This window comes from Cornus florida, unplaced genomic scaffold (genome assembly GCF_030987335.1).
Source record: "Cornus florida cultivar Cherokee Brave unplaced genomic scaffold, ASM3098733v1 CherokeeBrave_3.0.0_Hap2_Chr06, whole genome shotgun sequence".
Lineage (NCBI taxonomy): Eukaryota > Viridiplantae > Streptophyta > Magnoliopsida > Cornales > Cornaceae > Cornus > Cornus florida.
In genome coordinates this window covers 65504959-65527058 of record NW_026775576.1, presented here as the reverse complement: position 1 = coordinate 65527058, position 22100 = coordinate 65504959, and the positions used below count along the sequence as shown (strand labels likewise).

The 22100-nt window shown below is 35.6% G+C and overlaps 1 protein-coding gene across 2 annotated transcripts; it reads right to left on the bottom strand.

Moving 5' to 3' along the window:
* Positions 1 to 1724: 1724 nt before the first annotated feature.
* On the bottom strand, positions 1725 to 14650 carry LOC132311776 (nuclear pore complex protein NUP1). 2 transcript variants are annotated; one of them, XM_059809869.1, is made up of 9 exons: positions 14241 to 14650; positions 10792 to 10823; positions 9997 to 10112; positions 8896 to 9106; positions 8448 to 8750; positions 8281 to 8373; positions 7468 to 8193; positions 6498 to 6985; positions 1725 to 3763 (listed from the first exon to the last, which is right to left on the bottom strand). In XM_059809869.1, the coding sequence occupies exons 1-9, from the start codon at positions 14491 to 14493 to the stop codon at positions 2140 to 2142; spliced, it is 3846 nt and encodes a 1281-aa protein (XP_059665852.1). In that variant the 5' UTR covers positions 14494 to 14650; the 3' UTR covers positions 1725 to 2139. The 2 variants fall into 2 exon arrangements, with proteins under 2 accessions (XP_059665852.1, XP_059665853.1); XM_059809870.1 differs by lacking the exon at positions 9997 to 10112 and having other exon boundaries at positions 8896 to 9083; positions 14241 to 14331.
* Between the last annotated feature and the right edge of the window lie 7450 nt (positions 14651 to 22100).

The window sequence follows — 22100 nt, the reverse complement described above, 5'->3', positions numbered from 1 at the left end:
AGTGATTTTACTATTGCATAGAGAGAGAATGAGAACTTACTTTAAGCCATTCCTTGTTAATTTACCCAACCATATGCTCTCAAGTGTAATATAGAGTATATATGGTTGAATGAAAAGGATTAAAGAAGTTCAAAGGCAATTAACATATATATATATATTGGTTAGAATTTAAGAGCTAAACTCCAATTTTCTCAAATTGTACTGGTGAAAGCTTCATAACTATATGTTTATCCGTTTATAACTTGCAGCAACTGCAATGGGAACGAGTGTGGGTCTTCATGCAACTGTAGGACTGCTTGATTGTAACATGGAGGCCTTGATGCAACGTTAGGACTGCTCGATTGTAACATGAAGGCTACATTTTTTAAACTGAAAACAGCCTCTTCGTAGAGTCTACCTCCATAGTGAGTAGCATTTATTGCAAATATTTAATTATATCCTTCTCTTTCTTTTTCTCGTGGTTGTTTAATCAATTTTTCTCTCCATACACCATTTACAAGTAAATATTAGTTTAAAAAAAGTACCAACCATTTGCGCATACCTACAGACTAGTGCACATGTTGCATTCCTACACCAACAGTAAGTTCAGAAACTGTTCTAAGTTGCACCAGAGGCCCTTAAAAAAATCTCCAAAGCTGTCATGTTTTTAGAGAAGCAAATTAAATAGCAAAACAAGATCAAGTTGAAGGTTTGCTCGACAGAATAAAAAATCCAAGGCTATATAATTTGAAGCTAACAAATAACAAATAGTAAAGTAGTTCTCAGGAAAAACATAATATTATTTCACAGTGATATAGCAACGTAACTAACCAATGACTCTACTGATCATGTAGAAAATTTAGAGTCTACCCGTTGTGATATATGCAACCCCAATATGTACCGTAGAAAACATCATATTGGAATCAAGATTGCAAGACTCAGTCTGATTTCACCAGATTGCCGACAAATATTGACAGGCACAACAGAACAAGTTGGTACTAGAAACTGTGCATATGCCCAAATAATGCACAACTATGATGTCTATACTTCCAAATGAGAGCACCAAAATGTAATGCAACGAACAAACTCACCGTGAGGTGATATGTCAGTCGGTACAACAACATTTACCACAGTTGCAACATGTGAGAGCATCATTTGAAGAAAAATGCAAAATCAATGGTTAAATGTAGACCGAAAAAGGCAACTTTGTCCATCTCTGACATATCGCAGAGACCCATGGCAGAAACGGCTCAATATATCAACTATGTTGGCGTCCCAATCCAAGTGCGAAAACCAATTTTTACTCCCTTTTCATATGATGAGATACCATAATTATAAAGACTAAAATGATCCTACAATACCATTATAATGCCTGTGTAAACTTCAAAAGAATCAGTTAAGACAACAGTCACCAAGGATTCCATGTCCTGCCAATTTTGAGTGACATTATTTCATTATTTCCAGCAACAACATCAGGCAACTAAAATAGATAGTTAAATAAAGTAACAGTTACTGGCAGGGCCTACTTTGGTCATAAATGAAATACACCACTATCAAGCGAGGAACATCATGGAGATTATTATAATCATTCCAACAGCATACCACCAATATATGTTACTTCACTACCACAAAATGGAACTGGAAACATAAACTGACAATTCAATCATGAAAATACGAAGGTGATAGATGTGCGTCCTCAGAGAGTAGGGCAAATAAAACACAAGAACGAATACAATCAGCAGAAATGTTTCTAAAAAAGATTCATATAATTTCTTCTTATGTTACACACAAAAAAGTACATGAAACAGGGTCAATAGTACAATTACCCAACACAACCCTATGAAGTATTGCAACAACTAGTAATACAGTACAAAAACATCAATGGGTTCCCTACAAAGACATCCAAAATTGTGACATTTTATGCCTCCATTACAAGGAAAATTTGCTGGTAAAATGAAAATTTGTGGAGGAGCAAACAGAATTACCGAATTTCCAAGGCCGGAAGAACCTGATGTACATTTGCCAGCACAACGAATTTCCAAGTGGCTGACAGAAACAGCGAAATCTGGCTGCTAATTTCTCATCAAATACAATTTTCACATATACCAATATTACCATGGCCTCTGCCAAGGAAACCAGTTACTGTGAGGTTCAATGTCTTCACTTCTTCCTAGGATTGCGTTTAACTCTCACCATCCTTCGATTAGACTTATCACCAGTGCCCAACGAGAAACTCCCTCCAGCACTGAAATCTAAACTTCCAGATGCCTGAAACTGAGCTGGACTCTGCGGAGTAGCTTGATTCTGTTGACCACCAAATGGAAAAGGAGGTGTTGCTGATGGGGTTGATGAACCAAACACGAGGCCAGATGGAGGTGAGACGGGTGGTTGACCAAATACTGGCACTGCAGGTGTGGATGCCTGTACAGGGTCCTCAGACATGCTGTCCTCCATGTTCATCTGATCACTATTACCAGAGACAGCTGTGAAGACTGAACTATTGTTACCAAACACAGGCTGCGTTTGGGAGAAGGATGTCAAAAAAGAGGTATTAGAAGCAGCTGTGGTGAAAGAGAAAATGGAACCTGACGACGCACCAATAGATGATCCAAATGCCATCGAGGGCGCAGTGTCTGTGGCAGCAACAGAAGCTGGGGATGCTCCAAAGGGGAATCCAGTTGATGGAGGAGGAGGATTATATAGAGAATTGCTAGAGGATGCTCCGAAGATGGGAGACTTGATGGGCTGCCAACCGGAACCAAACAAGCTGGATGTAGCACCACTACTAGAGCTGGCCTCGGAAGATGTAGCTGCAGAGCTCAGACCAAAACTATTGCCTGAACTGAACAGTTTAGCAGCAGAAGATGAAGAACTGAATAGAGTACTTGAGGTGAAAGTAGTAGGTCCAGTGGAGCCAAATACTGGAGACGGGGCAGATGACCCAAATTGAACAGGCATGGTCTGTGTAGCAGTTGCAACACCAGTTCCAGCAGAAGATGCCTGTGCACCACCCAGAGATCGATTGCCATTTCCAAAAGGAGAATCCAGAGGCAGATTTTTTGCAGTTGAAGAAGTGGCCGGAGCACTGAATCCAAAAATGCTACTTCCAGTGCTTGTTAATGTCATTGCACTAGATGTGCCACCAGAAGATGCCTGTGCACCACCCAGAGATCCATCACCATTGCCAAAAGGAGAACCCTGAGGCTGATTTTTTGCAGTTGAAAAAGTGGCCGGAGCACTGAATCCAAAAATGCTACTCCCAGGGCTTATTGCATTAGATGTGGTACCAAAAGGTGAGCTGGTTAGATTGGCAAAGGCTGTATCCTCTGTATTCGCTTTTAAATTGATATTTTGCACACAAGAAGTTGATACTGCTGCAATTGATGTTGACGGAGCAACAGATCCGAAAATGGGTGTGGCAGAAAATGAAGGGGCTGCAGCCGAGCTAGTGAGACTGCTACTGGAGGCAGTAGTAGTGGCGGCAATGCTAGTGGAATTCATGACAACGGTGGTGGTGGAAGACGTGAAATTTTGAACTGGGGCTGCAGAAGAGAATATTGAGGGGCTTGAAGCAAGTAATCCATTATTTAGCCATGAATTATTGGCAGGGGCACCGAAGGAGAAAATGCTGCTTGTTGACGATGAATTCGATAAAGCAGAAGAAAATACTTTACCAGATTTTCCTGTTAAGTCTCCAGCATTCCGAGTATTCTTATCATCAAAATTTTCAGCCTCAGAAGTTTCTGAGACAGCATCAGTTGCACCAGAGGCAACATTGAGAAAGCTGCACATACATTAAGGAAAATCAGAAAATGCTCTAATTAATTAAAAATTAGACAATGAAACCAAAAAAAAATTTGGAGACCATATTTATCTTTTCCCCCTATTTTCCCCTTAGTATGGCTGTATTAAAAATAAATGGCTGGATCTTGTCCACTTCATGCGGAGATATCTCAGGCAACTGGAACAGACTACCATCCAGCCGACCAGAACACAAGATTTTGGAATAGTAAACAAAACCACCAATAATCATCATCAATCCCTCCATATATCACACATACATCCACTTTTTTCTTTTCCTAACAATATCATAAGGGTTACTGCATATCTAGCTTCATTGCTTCCACTTTTACCAAAAATCCGAAAAAAGGTACTAGCATATGTAACTAGGCACATTTAGACAATCATACTTATTTAATCAATGTATGTACTTGCAGCTTTCAACTGCAATTGAATTCTATAAATGCATTTAGTTTCAACATGTCTTCATACACAGTACCGTAGCACACCAGATTAAGTAATTTCTTCTGTCTCTTGGTTGAAGAGGATATTATATATATATATATATATATATATATATATATATATATATTGATAAGTAGTTGAAGAGATTAAAAAAAGCAAAAGAAAAGGAAAGTAAGGAAATGTATAAAAGATTATGAATGCTTTCTTAAAATCCCAGCATGCTCCAAAAAACATCTTACACGGTCTGAGTTTTTTTCTACACACATGAAGATTAAATATCACTCTTTCCTGAAAAAAGAGTGTACACATACCGTATGGATAAACAGTATTCACTTATAGGCAAGGTAGTTAGAATCGGGATTCTAAATAGGATCGACAAGGGGTCCATAGGATTGGAATCAAAGAATTGGATCGAGAATCGTAAGATTCTATAAAAATATTTAAAAAGTAACTCAAACTAACTTTTTAAATCAAATATTTTTTACACAAGGCTAAATAACCAATTCAGACACTAGCAAAATTAATTAACATTAAAAGATACTAAGACACGTGACAAACTTTAAATCAGTTTCTTGATTTCAACAAAAAATCAGCATAACAATGAAGTAAAATCTCAAGAGGAAAAATTAAAGTAAAGCCTAATAGAGAGAGAAAAGTACAATTTAGTTGAAAAGTATACTTTTTGGATTAACAAAAAAAAAGGAACAAAATAGAGATAGAAAGAACGGCGGAAAAAAAAAATGAAGTCTTTCTTTATTTTTGTTTCAGAATTGACAAAGAGTAGGTGGAAAAATAAAATTCTTTTTGTTCCTTGTACTGAAAAAGAAATAAGAAAAGACAAATTAAGAAGAAAAAAAACAAAATAGAGGAATTTTTTAAAATTTTGAACAATACCTTTGAAATTAAGAGTTGAACGTCTCTACATTTGACGTTTGCTTTTTGATTTTTTTTTTTTTTTTTTACTTGTCGAAAAAATCAAAATTTTAATGTAATTAGGCTAAAGAGTTGGATTTTATATTTAAAATGATTAAATCTATTAGTCCAAAATTAATTGTAGGCCCAAATAAATTCGGAAGAAGAACAAATTAACACAATTTAGTAGAATCAGTAGGATCGTAAGATCCTATGCGATTCTACAATCCTACTTCAGATTCTACAGATCCTAGTGAGATTCTACTTCCCAAAGATTTTGGATGGGATCGGAATCGGGATCGGGATCGTTTTTGCAATGTGGGATTGTAGAATCGTAAGATTCAAAGATCCAGGATTGGGATTTTAACAACTATGCTTATAGGAAATATAAGTGTTAATAACCATATAATTCAAATCACAAGGTTTGGACACATCCAAAATGCAAGGTCACAGTTTGGCATATTGTCGAACATTAGTAGGTATAAAACATCCTACATGATCTGAGTTTTTTTCTACACACTAAGGTTAAATATCACTCTTTCCTGAAAAAAGAGTGTGCACGGTACACATGCATATAAAGAGTTTGCACAGTACGTATGCATAAACAGTATTCACTTATAGGAAATATAAGTGTTCATAACCATATATTTCAAATCACAAGGTTTGGACAAATCCAAAATGCAAGGTCACAGTTTTGACATATTGTCAAACACTGGTAGGTATTGTGTGAACAGATTGTACTGCAGCACCAATGGCCCAAGACTTTTGGTAACCTCTTCAAAGATTTGTTTGGTTCTGCCAAGAACAATTACTATTCTTTTCAACGGATAGTCTACTAAATTAACAAAATGGTAAATTCACTTTAATTGAAGGGCCCCTTCTTCAGTGTACGGTGTTTTGGAAGGGAGGAATGGAGTATTATTGTATGAGTGGAGTTTTCATCTCACCAATTGTATACTAAATATTTGTTGTTACTATATATATATATGCAGGTCAAGAGAGCTTTAAAAGGTAAGTTAGGTAACTTCTATTAAATTTCGCGAATAAGTGCATCTCTTCAATTTGTGGTTTCCTGCGTTTCAGTTAATTTTCATCTCACAAATTGAATACTAAAATATTTTTTTGATGTATATATGCAGGTCAAGAGAGCCTCAAAGGGTAACTTTACTTGGTTCTTCGGAATAAATGCAGCTCTGATCAATATGCGGTTTCCTGCATTTTGGTTTTTTATTTTTCATTCAAAATCTAAGTTCTTCCCTACTGCTCAATATGCATCGACTTATAACACATTTGAAGCAATAAAAGCCAAAATAAATGTTCAAATCATCATAAATGATATTATGAGAAGAAAGAACACTGACCCATTCGAGCCTTCTGGTTTTGGGTCCAACAAAGCACTATATTTGAGGTCTGAAGATTCACTAGCAGGAGATGAAAAAGGAATTTCGAATGGTGGAACTTTATCAACATTTTTAGAACCAAAACTAACCAAGGGAGGAGGAACACTTGCTTCTTTTAATGGAACAATTTTATCAACTCCTGAAGTTAATTGTGGAGTAAGCAAAGTTTGCTGGAGAGTCGAGCTGGGAGCAACTGTAGGGGGGAAGGTATAGACGAAGCTTTTCTCACCCGCCACAGACCCATTATTAGTCTCCAAACCAGTTCTTTGGCTGAATTCAGAACCTGCAGGAGGCTTGAATTCACATGAAGCTGATATTTTGTCTGCTGCTTCGGTTTCAGTACCAACGGCCTCGCTTTCCACAACAGATGTCTTCAGTTTTTCTCTCCCTTTCAATGGTCTAGAGGTGCCACCATTAGAATGTACATCATAATCCAGCTCCAGAGAATCCTTCATAAAAGAACCGTAAAATTAGATTTTGTAGCACATTCACAAGAACATTAAATAGAACAAGGAATAAATATTACACATCAAATAATACAGTCTTCTCTAAATCAAACCAAGAAAAACAGCCGACAGACTTGGAAGATATTGCCATTTGAAGGCATCAGCAAGGACTAGAAAGCCAGTCATATGCTGACTAACTCAAGTGAAAGGATTATCAACCCAGCCACATTTCACATCCTTTCTAGAAACGAGGAAACTTTTTTTTTTCAGACTACAGCAACTCCAACCGATAGAAAGGACCAACCAAATAGTCAATAGAACCTCGATTACATTTATACAAAGTGTAAGGGTGAGAAACAAGGACTACAAAAATCATAAAAATATATATGTAAGTAAAAAATAAGTACATTAGAACTGCAAGCCAAGTAGAAGACAAAGACAGAAAATTGTCCAAGGGGAACTATCAGAGTACATGACCAACAAACCTCATGCGCACTCATCTGAAAAGCCCGTTTCTTTTGTGGAGGTAAGGCGACAAAATTTGCAGTTGCAGGACCTGTATTTTTAAAACTGGGTACAGCATCTTTAACTAGAACTGTAGCATCCACACTATTTACTGCAGGAGTTAACATGTCAGAAGGAATGCGCAATGCTTTTGGGTCATTTTCTTCAATTTTGTCTTGCTTTTGAGAAGAAGAGTCCCGAGCATCAGGTAAACTGGTGGTGTGTGAATCCTCCAACTTACGACCATCTTTGGCATTCTGAAGAAACCTTGATGCATCAACATCTTCCGGGCTTCTAAAAGCCTTTCCACTTGGTTTCAACTTAGTGGGTGATTTATCCCTTTCAGCAGCTAGCCTGGCCTCGGATGATTTCTCCTTCGGGCTCAACTTTTCAAGCTGCTGCAATATTTTTGTAGCCATCTCAGTAGATTTAGAAGGAACATGGGTAAAACTTGTACTACGAACGCTGTTATCCCCATATTCTCCTAGCATTGTTGAAACTTTATGATTAGGTTCATCCAATAAAAGCAGTTTTTTTGTTGACCATGAAGGACGTTCAGCCGTATCAGAACTGACTCCCACTGGACCTCCAGACACTGGTATGCTCAGATTCCTAGGATAGAGAAGATTAGTCTTTTGTCGAATTCTGCGTATGGGACCAACAGATCCAATATCATTATCTAAGACAGAACTTCTACGCTTATGTGCCTGCATAACATATATAATTAAAAAAGAATTAATAATATAATAATGGTGAAATTCAGGGGGAAAACCTCAACCATCTCCCACACATACCACTTGTTTAGATCCAACATATCCATCTTGCTCCCATGCATACTGAGATGATGACGATGGTTCACCAAAACCATCACTTATTGACTTGACACCCTGGGATTGGAGCAAAATATTAGAAAATTTATAATATTGGGCAAGCAATAGAAGGATTGCTGGAGAAAATAAACCTTTTGGTTAGCAGTGGAATAAACCCTGGAATACGGTGTCCGCGCCATATTGTATATTGCAGATCTGCCACGAGACCTTGGGGTGATAAACCCATTTTCAGTGACCCCAAGACGTAAAGCAGATTTTGGAGCCAGAGACATGATGGATGATTTTGGAGAAAATTGTATACTATTTAGCAAAGTTGCATCTTCCCTTGGTGCTTGACTGCGCAAAGCTAACATTGGCGTTGTTGCTTTTGAAGGCCTACTTCCCATGTAAGCTTTTGCAAGCTCAGCAGGTGAAGCAACATCCTCTTCAAGGACCTGAAGACATTTTAATCTCATAAATGTGAAAAATAGTGCCATTACTGGCAAAATATATTTACCATTATTAGAATGCACGTAAAACTGAGGAACTGCTCACTAAAGTATCAATCAAAATTACAAAAAAGTGAGCGTCTCATCTTACTCTTGAACTGACAATAGGAGTAGAAAGGCCTCCATGTAATCGACAGTTCTCAGTCCCAGTTTTTAGCATTGGACTATTTGCAAATTCGCCCTTCCTCTCAAAAGCAGATGGTGGCTTTGGAAGATTTGCTTCAGTCTTTCTGTTCTCGTTCCCCACAGGTAAATCAACAGATCTTGAATGCAACAGTTCTGTCAAACGATCAATCTCAGATCTGTACATAACGATTCATATCAGAAATAGTGCAGAAATTCACAGACATGCAGACATTGAGACCTTCGATTGTTAGAAGCAAACATTAACAGCCATCAAATTCATAAATCTAGTTAAGAGCTCAAGGAAAATGACAAGCTGCCCAAAGGAATACAACAGGTTCAAGGGTTAATTAATTGTCAGGGAACAGATTAGCTATAATAAAATAGAAATGTTCGAGACAGCAATATTACATAATCCTTGATTACCAGGAAAAAAAAATACATAATCCTTATCTGCTATTCAAGCTTGCAATTTGGTGAGTACAGGGGGGAGTCTCCAACTTTGAAGGTAGCAAACTGAAGACTACAGAATATAACTCCCTTTGGTTCATTTTCAATTCCAACACTTTCAATACTTGCTATTTCATGGGTCCAATACCCATTCCAATAGGTTCAGCACAGTTGGATGGCATACCCAATACTAGGTAGAATTTCATAACTATATGCAGAAGAGATTGCAGCCCACAAAACGGTCCAGGTATAACAATAAACGCACAAGTGCATGAACAAGCAGAAACATTTTGTCTACACAAAATTGGGAAAATATCACATTATAGATAGCTTATCTAAACCATGAGTTGGAAACTGCGAACATGCCACAAGTGCATGTGCATGTGTGCAATATATAGCAACACCAAGTATACAATCAGTTCTTGACCATGTTAAAAAACCATTAGGCGTCAACTCAAAACTCCACATTATTCAAAAGACTGGCAGAACCATCAGTACTTGAAGTAAGAAGTTCCAATAAAAAGTCACATTTTTATGTACATATGTACATACAAATACAGATGGACACAAAAGCACACAAGAAAAAGGTATACTGAATATCAAGCAAATAAAGAAGTACCTTGTAAATGTCTTCTGCCTTAACATTTCCTCAAGTTCAGAAATTCTGCTACTGTTAGAGTTATTACTTAAATTGCCGCCATTGTTTACGGCTGATTCTTGAGCCCCAAGAGGATTCTTCACACAAAAATTGTACAAATCAGATATATATCAGAACAACAAGAGTATGATAATATCGTATCAGACAAAACAAAACTATTGCACAAAAAAGAGGCGCTAAAAATCCTTGGTTGTTGCACATAAATGGCGTTGAAGCTAACATCCATCAACAAATGACAAGAACACCTAAGGGCCTTTTTGTAGCGCAAATAGTTTGCCCTTATACCTTATTAAATAAACTTAAAGAGGAACCATATCCAACGTCCAAGATTCACATGTCAAATGTTGGAGAGTAGTCCAAGAACTGTCCTCGGGGTATTGAAAAATACACATTTTATTAGAGATAAGAAGACATCCAATATTTGTCAAATATATGTCCACAAATATCCCAGGAGAATAGTTCTCTAGCGAAGAATGTCCAAGAAGCTTACTTAGAAACATCAAATGAATATTAAGAACTAAGTTAAGGTCATAAAATACACAAGACTTGCAACTCGAATTTATGAAGAATGTGTATAAATATATATAATGGAAATGGGGTGTAAACAAAACTAAATGAATAACAAATTAGTTATTTATACAATTATAAACATGCTTAATAACAAGAAAGTAGAATTACATAGATAGAAATACCCACACCAAAACAATTGCCTCAAAGGTAGCACCAGAATGTAAAAATTCAAACTACTTAACTCACCTGAAGCGTGTCCCTTGATTCTTGGTTTGGCCCTGGTTACATCATAAATTACAATAATAAGTTTAAAATCATGGAAATAATACTTTGCATTTAAATCATGAGCGATATATAACCCAAAGGCCAATCAGTATATTGAGCTAATGAACAGTGACAAAAGAGTCTAAAAGAAATACAAGAACTAGCAACTTATTAAGAAGTAAAAGCAATGTACTTATCAAAAATATGAAATAAAAGCAATGATTGCTTAAGGAATGAAGTCACACAAACACACACAAAACAAGAATGATTCCATATCAAGACAAGAATGATTCCATATCAAGATCATTATTAAGTATGATACAGATCAGATACTATGACAGAATGACAATAGAAAACGCTCTTTAAATAAGGGGGAAAATGAGATCCTTTCAATCCTTAAAAGTAAATTACATTAATCAGATATGCAATTTCATAGACAAGTTTCCCCAAGAGTTAACAATCAAGTTAAATACATTTTTTGTGAAGTTCCTAACAAATGTCATTGGCAAATTTCAGTAACAGATTATAAGCAATATATATTATGTTTGTACCAAACAGAAAATTAATTATCAGCCAGCAGATGTATATAAATGTATAATGACTTTTCAGGAAGAAAAAAATAGCGACTGCTATTACCGTACATCATCTATGTACACCATGGTTTTCTGCCACTGCCAGTATATAAGAGTTGCATCCTATAGGGAAATATACACATGTGACAGAGTGGTCAAAACAAACAAATGGTTGAACCATGTATTTGCTTTGCAAATTTTGCACAATTAGCAACACAAGTTTAATATATATTTTCTAAAAAGAATTCTAGAATATAATCACGTGCTATGTTACATGAACTCCCATGTTCCCTCCAATGTACCCCTGTCAATATAATACTCCACATTTATAAGTACAAACAAGCCGAGATGGGACAATCTATTCCTCTACAATTGTCTTTCCATGGGAGAGACTGAGAGATAGAAAACACTTCTCTTCTATCAAATTTGAGCCTTATTACCAACAAGCCTATGGCCTAGCGGTACCAGGCCCCTACTTCCCAAAGGTAGGTCAGGGGTTCGAACCTCAGTGGAAGCATGTGTGTGTGAGTACCAACTAAGAAAGAAAAAAAAAATTGATCCTTATTCTTCTTTTTACTCATATGCTTACCTAAATTTAGGACGCATTTTAGGTGTAGCCCTCATATCCTATGAATTGGAATTATCTTCCAAAAAGAATTCTAGAATAAAATCACATGCTATGTTACATTAACTCTCATGTTCCCTCCAAGGTACCCGTGTCGGTAAAATACTCCACAGTTATCAGTACAAAAATGTGTCCTACGAACAAGCCCAGATGGGAAATTCTACTCCTCGACACATGTCTTCCCATGTGAGAGGTAGGAAACACTTCTCTTCTATCAAATTTGAGACCTTTCTTCTTTTTACTCGTATGCATACCTAACTTAAGGACGCATTTTAGGTGGAGCCCTCATATCCTGAGGATAGGAATTCAAAAACAAATCCACATCAGATACATATGCCTAAGTCCATGTAACATATAACACTTGAGGATTTCCATTGCGATTACCTTTAAACAAAGGGAGACAGTTGAAACCGCCAAGTAATTTTTTTCCAAATCTACAGCCTGTATATGGCTTCACATGCTATAATAAAATTCCCTTCTGTTTTCCAAACCAAACTCAAAGATTATTTATTTTATGAAATTGCAGTATTGAATTATCTAATTCCCAAATCAAATTTTGAAAAGAGGTGGAAAGATGTTATTTATAAAGATTACTAGCTAAGGAAATGAATCACAAGGTGAAGAGCAAACTGTGTTGGAGTATGGATGTATAGATCGTCAGCGGCAGTCTTCAAGAAAAAAAAAACTTGACAAAAGTATAGATTAAAAGAAACTAAGGGATTCTATAGAGTTAGAATTTGTAAAATAGGATTTTAACCTCTCTTTTGGAGGGATTAATTTGCTCGGCCCAAGCTCCAGTGTTTTTCCCTATACGGTTTTCCACATAAATCATCTATCTTTGTGTATTGTTTTGGTTTAGTTAAATCCTACACTCTAGCCTTAAACTAATGAGTAAATCCTATTCTCTATATAATATGATTTTTATTGACACATTGAAATATAACAATTAAATTCAAATATTAGTTAACAGTAGTGGTTGGGAATGTTTCACGCTTTCAGTCGAGCTGAGGCTGTGCGCACTCTACATATCAGAGCCTGGGGTAAATATCCTCTCCTTCGACAAGTATCAAGCATATAAAATTATACATCCTTCAATTGGTATCAGAGTATATCAATTGTAGATGGCTCAACGTGGACATAATGGAACTGGAGGTCATCTAACCTACTACAGAGCATAACAACCATTAAGGTGATGTAATTGCCCCGTAATGATCTATAACAGAAACATTTTAAACCTGATCTTTCAAATTTAATTTTTGGGGATTGGGATGATATTGGAACACCATATAACCATAAATCTACCCTCCAAAACAATAATTTACAATATATGAGGTACAAAAGTGTAAGCAATTTAAATGAAAATCAATAAAAATTAATCAAGTGTGGCTATATTTGAAGGTGCAGAGCAGCAAAGATTCCAGTGGTTTTGAAAATTCCCACACAATAATTACATGTACAACTCAATCACAAGGACTCCAGGAACATAAAAATAAAAAATAAAAATAAGCCGAGCAACCAGAAACACTAATTATACATCTGCAATCTAAATGATAAAATTTTTTTTCGAAAATGGTAAAATGGAAAAGCAAGAAATAGAATATGTCCATTTATAGAACTTCCTCATTGACCTGCTCTACCATTTTGAGTATTGAACTAAAGCAGAATATATGCCCTCCCCCCTATTTACAACACACTTCCTGAAACAAAACACTGTACCTTAAATAACAGACCGCACTTGGAACCCTAGTCCCTCGCAACTGAAAATTTATGCTGAAATTCCTAACAGAAATAATTTCTCATTAATTTTAGACTACAATGCCATATAAGTGCTGACCTAAACAAAACAATGTCTTTCCACACCTTTACAGCAAATTCCAAATCAAAGAAATCCAATAAACCCTATAACAAAAGGCACCCAATTTTAGAAACCCTAATGCCTCAACGATCTCTAAAAAGTGTTGCAAACTCGAATAAAATGATCTCAAAAACAGTAAACAAAATAAAAAAGAAAAACAGAAACAATACACAGAAAAGATATTCATAAAGGTAGCTTCCTGATTGATCTAGAGAGTAATATGATTTTATCAAAACTACCCAAAATTCGAACAAAGGGTCATTCTACCTAATACCAACTCAATTCCGCAATCAATTAACCTTGAAATATTGAAAAATCTGAAAGAGCAAATTAATACACAAAACACACACAAACATGTGCATATATATAAGAATCGAACCTGGTGAGGGTTGGGGAGGAGGGAGGAGGCGCTTGCGGAACACGGAGGAGAAGAACATTTGAGCGCTAGCGGAAATGAGTTTGGAGGCTGGGTCGACGAGTTTCGAGAGCCAACCGTCTCTAGGGTTTCCGAGGGCGGTCGGCGGCCGATCGTACGGCGTCGTCTGGGGTCTCCGTAACGGCCTTTTCCGGAACTTGCCGCCCGCTCCTCCGCCACCTCCGTAGGAGGAAGTTCCTTCCCCCGCCGCCGCCATGGAAAGCCGAGCAATGAATCTTAGAGAGAGAGAGTGAACGGTGGGAGAGAAGGCAGGGCACTGCAAAATAGGGTTTTTATTGCACACGCAGACACAGAAAGCGAAATAGAAAATTGTCAAAAAAATAAAACGAAATGAGGAGTGTCTAGAGAGAGAGATGATATTTGAGAGAGAGATATTGAATTTAATTCTCAAGTGGATTGTTTATTTGAATATTTTTAGTTACTTCGAAGAGAGGCTAAAGTAACAAGAAAATCATATTAAAGAAAAACAGGCAAACCCCTCACCGCAATTTTACTGAAAAGTGAATTTTCACTTGAAATCAACGTAAAAAGTGTACCTTTCTGTCAGATGTGTTGGTCTGATTATACTGTCATGCTCGCACTTTAACCGTACATGATGTGTTTTATTGGTAAACTTCCAAGCGGGGTTAAAATTTTGATTTTATGTAACTTTGGATTAAAATTTTATTTAGGCTTTGTTTCATAGTAAAATATTTTATAAAAATTATTTTTCCTATTTTCTATGTTTGGGAGATTCTAAAGTTATGAATTTTTTATGTAAATTATTTTACTCAAAATATTAAAAATAATTCGTTAAAAAAAATTAAGCAAGTCAATTTTCACAAACTATCTTGGTTCATCTAGTCATTCGTGTTCTTGTTGAATCCTTATATCCCTCTAACAATTACAGAGTAATTTTTTTTAGTCCTCCCAATCTACAAATCAAGCTTCTTCTCTCTCTACGTATACATAAAGTGAGAGGACAGATAAAAAGGGACACAAGTTTTGGTTGCTTGAGGAATAGATTTAAACAGAGAGCATGTTCTGGTACAGAGAGAGTAGCGAGGAGAGGGAGGGATGGTTTAGCTCAGCGTGGGTCCTGAGATTTCAAAATTTTTGAGAGACCCTAGGCGAACGTTAAATACGAGACCTTTTTATATATAAAGTTTCACACGCGCAAAAATTTATAAGAGTGCAGAATTTTCATTAAAATGAAACGATAAACACATAAAATATATTAATGTTGAAAACATGCTAAACAAAACCCGGTATTGGTACTTTATAAAGAGTAAGGTCCAATTAATATCAAAATTTTAAAATGAATTATTAAACACAATTTAGTCACAAAAATCAAAATTCAACTTTATATTAAACTAAATGTGATCGTCTTGATTTTGAGCTGCAAAATTATCAAGTAAGATTTGATTAACTTTAACTTTGAAAAAAGTTCCCTGAGCATAACTGGGATAGTCAATACTCAAATATAATCAAAGTATTTGAAAAACAGTAACCTAGCCTCATAAGTAATGGAAAGGCACAAATTTAACACAAAAAGGATTATTCATCCAAATCTCTTCTATCACCCAAAAATCTATAATTATATCTATATTTATACCTATACTAGTATAATATTTATTTTTTATATACAATTATTTAATTTCTTTTAGAAAAGAAATTTACATGCACTTTTATTTATTTCCCTTACACCTCTTGAATTGCTCACTAAATAAAATGATTTGGTTCTTTTCTCCCATTCTTTCATTTGTTACACGTCTTTTTCATTTATTTAGCAAGAGAATGGTGCAAAAGAATATCTATATATATATATACACACACACACTATAACACAAGAAAGTGGATAGATTCTGTAAATTGGGTTTCAAAATACATATGTATAGTTTTACTGGAATCACAACTTATCTTTCTTCGAACTTTTGGTGATTCACACAATTGTTACGCTGCTGGAATTGAGAACCAGATCCATATATGGGCCTACTTGGAACCAACCCAAGTTGGTAACCCTTGGACTAAGGGAAAGGCACAAAATTAGCACAAAAAGGTTTATTCAACCAGATCCACGTATGTTTATATGTTATTTTGGTCCCAATGGTGATGGGACAAGTCTTAGAAGTCTGTAGTGGCCCAAGTATAAAAAATGAAGTGAATAAGCCCCAAAACAAACCCAACAAAAAAATATAACATCCATGTTTTGAGCCCTTTAAACTTATTATAAATTGGAGGCCCTCCAATTTTAGAGGTCCTCGCCTAGGCTCAGGGTTAGGGATGGCAATTTGACCCGCCCCGTTTTTGGCGGTTTTTGGGAATCGTTTTGCTTATTTGGGCGGGGATAATTTGATGTAATAAAAACCCGCGTGGGTTTGATGCAGGGGCGGTGGGAGGTCGCCTCGCACCGCCCCGCCCTGTTTAGATATATTTCATTAGTATATATATATTTCCCACTATATATTAATTACCCTATATAACAATATTAAAATAACAAATGAATTTCATTAAAAGGAAAGTTGCAATAGTGAAGAATTGAAGATGATGATAAAAAAAAAAAACAAGTAAATTTATTTCAACAATAAATAAATTATGGTATTAAATGGGGCGGGGCGGGTACCCGCAGGAGTAAAAATGTTAAACGGTTACAGGAATGGAATAGAAACTTTCCCCATTTTTGCGATTTTGGACGGGGGCGAGATTTTTAAGCGGTTGCGGGGGCGGGGGAGGGTACACCCGCCCAAACCCGCCCCCGTTGCCATCCCTACTCAGGGCCGGCCCTGATTTAGTATAGAGAGAGAAAAAGTAACAAGGAGAGAGAGGGATACTTTAGGGGCATTATTCCCAGTTAGTAAGGAATATTGAAAAAATAGAGAGGGACAGTTAATTGTGGGTATTATTCATTGTTGGTGAGGAACACTGAATAAAGAGAGATAATTGTGAACAAAAGTTGATCTATAAAATAATTTAGAAACCATTGCCAAACACTAAAAAATAAAAAATAAAAAGAACATTTTACATGAAATTGTTTTGTTTAGAAAATATTTCTTAAGGTAAACATTTACTTCCAAACAAACGGAGTCTTAATTTATCTATTCTAATTCTAAAACTTCAATTACATGCAACGGAATATAATAGCCTAAATTTATTTTTCATTGCAAACCCATATTGAGGAGTGCAAACTAATCACAACAAATGGAAGATTTTTAAGTTCAGGAATGTTATGGTTAGTTTTCAACCAATAACATAACGCGCGTCTCCTGCAATTGTATATTGATAAAATTAAGGCGAACACGATCTACTTCAATACGGTTCAGACTAAATCAAAATCGAACCGTTATTAATGATTATAGTATGTGCACATATATTAAATTTATAGTTAAATTTAATCTGGTACATTTGTAATGGACTTAATATTAGAATTGAAATCGAGGTGATTAATTTCGATTAGTATGATTTGCCATTTCTAACTAGTTTTGTACACCCCTGGTTAACACTCCTCTCCGTATCATATTTCACGCCATACAAAGCCTATCTATTATACTTGCAAGTTTCTCACTATATTCTTGTATTTAACTATATTAACTCATTATATGATGTAATCTCTCTTTCTTAAATGAAGAGGATGAAGGTTCAAGTCTCATTAGAGACACATAAATAATTGTGTGTATTTGCTTTAACTTTAAAAAATGGTACCATCTTATACTAAACTTGATAAACTACATTTTGAGATAGGTTTGTTAAGAAAAATTTATTATGAAAATTGATGATCTGACATTCTAGTCACTTGGGTTCACAGTCTTCGTTAGCGGGCAACTGCAACATATGTTCAACACGAATTTTTTTATAAATTTCTAAATAATTTTACTTATAATTATCATCTTATATACAGAGAAAATTTATGGAATTTACAAGTGTGATAAATTTTAAAGTATGCGAAACGGAACACAAAGATAAGGGTGTTTCCTAAATATATGAAGGAATAAAAAATAAAAAATAAAAAAACAAACAAACAAAAAAGAGTTTTCTTTATGGATAACGCTAACCACATTTGGTGTGCCTATATATATATATATATATATTATATCATAAATTATGTCATCTTTAGAAAGAATATTAGTCCAGCACAAGAGCCCAAAAAAAATAGGCACACATGAAGACAAAACTTATAGTAAGAATTTTCAATGTCAAAGATGTTATGAAAATGCATGAGAAAGTTCTAGTAAGCTATGCAAGTTTAGTAATTGTTAATTTTATCATGAAAATGGGATCTCCTAAATTACCATAATTATGAGTCTCATAAATATATGGTAATAAATTTAATTACCCAATTAATCTAAAACAGGATGTTGTATGAATAGAGGTGTTGTTTGATAAAGGAATTAAGTGCTTAATTATGAATAAATTCAACACTTATTTAATTAATTAATAAAATAACCATAGTAAAAACAATAAATGACACTTAAAATAATGATTGAGCTTTGAATACTTAAAATTTAAAAATGATCAAAAGGTATAAAATAAATTAACTAGTAAAATTAGAGCATTGGAGACAAACTAGTAGAATATTATGTGATAAAAGAATGACATGTTGGTTAAAGAAATTTGATAAGGGATCATTAATAGACCAACTATGTTGTAGGGACTAGGGAGTGGAACTTGGGTCCTAAACAAGAAATAAGAGCAATGCCTTCTTTGTAGCAAAAATAAGAATAATAAATATGGATGAGTAGAGTTGCTAGAAGACATAAAGTCACTAATAAAAGTGTTGGTGAGAAGATTAGAGAAAGTAAAGTTAGTTGAGTTGGACATTTACATTGAGACCTAGTGGGGAAAAAATCTTCTCTAATTACTCTCTCATCGACATTCAATAAGCATTTAACGATAGTGATTAACGCCACATTTCCTACATAATTTTGTCATCGCCAAGCCACCAAGTTAAGAAATATATTCATTTATACTTTGTTTTACCATAAATATGAATACTACTCTATACGTTATACTTTATACGTTTAATAGTATATTATTATACAATTTAACTTTACCTTTTTATTTAAATTAAAATACATTTTTTATTTATTCTCTTTTGTATTGGGAAAGAAATCGTTCAATAGCTCTGGTTCGTAGAAAAAAATCCTCTTCGTTATTTTGTTATTCCCTCTATTTGGTAAATTCTCTGTTCCTCTTCCAGAATAAGTTTGATTTATATATATATATTTTTAAGATAGAACTCGTTAGTCACAAAGCATTACCTTATGCAATGCGTTCTGGATTTGCTCTACGTTTAGTCTGTGTTTGCTTCTTTTATACTTAATTTTGATGAGAGAAAGTTTTCATTTCATTTTGATGGAAAGCTGACTTTTTGGGGAAAGGGTTTTGTTCTTTCTTTTTGGGACTCATAAAGTAAAAGTTAAATTCATTAAATAATGACATATATATATATATATATATATATATACATATATATATATATATATGTTATATACTGAAATTTGAGAGAGTAGCTGGTTTTTTTCCAACCTAGTGACCCGTTGATCAAACAAAGAAGACTAGTTGTAATAGAATGTAAGAGATGAAAAGGGTGACAAAAATCAACTTTAAAAAATTAAATAGTAGGTGATATGACATGTAATAAAAAAGGTTATTGAGAAAAAAAATTATGTGGCCAATTCCACTCACATGGAATTAAAGTAAGGATAATTATGATGATGATAAAAAACAAATTCATAATCTGTATTTAAAATTTTGTTCTTCAAAATTTCAATACTTAATTATTTAGCTTTATCAACCATCACCTAACGAGGAGAGTCCACTTGTGACAATGTCATGATATCTCCTTATTTACAAAAATTAAATTGACTTTTCATATCTCAAGAATTATATTAGTAACTTCATTCTGTGGAGGGAAAAATCTCCCTCCAATGAGAATAATCCACGTCATCATAAATATAAACTTATCCTTGATGAGTTTATGAAGCCCACCTCGCTCAAACCCAAATTGAGTTTAAGGCTAGTCCAAGATCACTGTTCACAAGCCCAATACCATTGTTGTTTGACCTTCAGCCCTGTTGAAGCCTGAATCAAGAGATTATCAGCCCAACATGTTAACATCAAACATCTGGCCCATTGTTCAAGCCCAACTGGTTCAAGGTGTATTCTGCCCAGTTTTCCAAGATTAAACAAATCATATCGATAGAAGGATTTATCATAAAAAAGAGAATTCTTTGATAGGAAGTTCTATACAAGGCAAGTTGTATGTAGGAAATATTATACAATAGAAAGATCTCTATTTGTAAAGAAAGTCATGTATGGGAAGAATTGGAGGATAAGCAACGCGAGTCCTTCCATAATTCTACCAACTTTTGTGTATAAATAGAGGCCTAGACCTCCGATAAAGGGATCCAAGCAATTCTACGCTTCTCTATACACTATTCTTATTTATTTTTACTGTTCTTGAGTGTGTTGTATTATTTTTCTCAATCGTTATTGGTTGAGTGGAATTTTGCACCTACACTTTGGCGCCGTCTGTGGGAACGTGTGTAAATATATTCCCACTCTTGTTTCACAAGTGAATCCTGCAACTACCATCCAGAATGTCGAACGGAGGATCTTCAACAGATCAACAGGCGGAGTTAATGCAGAAGATGCGTGAAAAGTTTCTACACCAGTTTGACGTACTTCGTCAAGCAAATGAAGCTAGCGTGGCTCAGATTGCCTTGCTTCAACAGTAGAATAACACTCTGCAAATGGCGATGGCTCAGTTGGCACCACTGCCACCACTAGGTGACACAGCAGCACCCCCTAATCAGAATATTCCTCCAGTTAATGGGTTTCCACCTAATGGGGCACGACCCAATGAGGCTCAGCCAAACGAGGTTCAGCAACAGCAGAGGGCAAGGTCCGAGGTTGTCGCTTCAGACAACATCCCTCGTCGCACACAGGACGAGCAAGTTGAGTCTAGCCATAAGCTCACAGTGTGGTCCAATGGAATTCTAGATGGTGCAAATGTTCAAGATGCCTTTGATGAGAAGAGACTCCTGAAGATTCAGACACCCGTTGAGATGGCTAGAGAGCATAAAAACTCCTTGGTGAAAACTCCTTTCATTGACGATGTGTATATGGTTGAAAGGCCCAAGAAATTTACCATGCCTTCTTTTACTCAGTTTGACGGTACGGGAGATCTTTCTCGGCACCTAGATCATTATGCCCAAGAGATGGCTTTGGATGACCGTAATAACCCTTGGATGTGTAGAGTTTTTCCTACCAGTTTGATAGGAGCAGCACTAGAGTGGTTCAGAAATAGGCCACATAAGTCCATCCCGGATTACGTAACTTTGTGCACTATGTTCCTAGCACAATACTGCGGAAATAAGAAGTAAAAGAAGAGTATTGCTAGCCTCTTCACCGTAAGGCAAAAAAAGAGGGAAACACTGCAAGATTTCTTTTCTAGATTCAACATGGAAGCTTCGAAAATAGCAGACTGTCATCCCGCAACTGCTATAGAAACATTTAAATTTGTAATGATTTTGGGGGACAAAGTTTCATACTTCCTTGGTCAAATATTCTCCTTCCGACATGCAGACTCTCAATGCCAGGGCCCAGATCTACATTCGGCTCGAGGAAAATGTAGCCCAACGAGCGCAGCACTCCACCCTCGTGACAGTGGAGAACAATCCTCTAGAGAGAATTCCAAATTCAAAAATTCAGAAAAGCCAACGCGCTTCAATGCCGATCACCCAGGCACCTGAGAAGAGGCAAAGGATAGAGGAAGGGTTTACACCTCTCTGAACTACCTTGGCTCGGCTCTTCCAAGAGAATAAG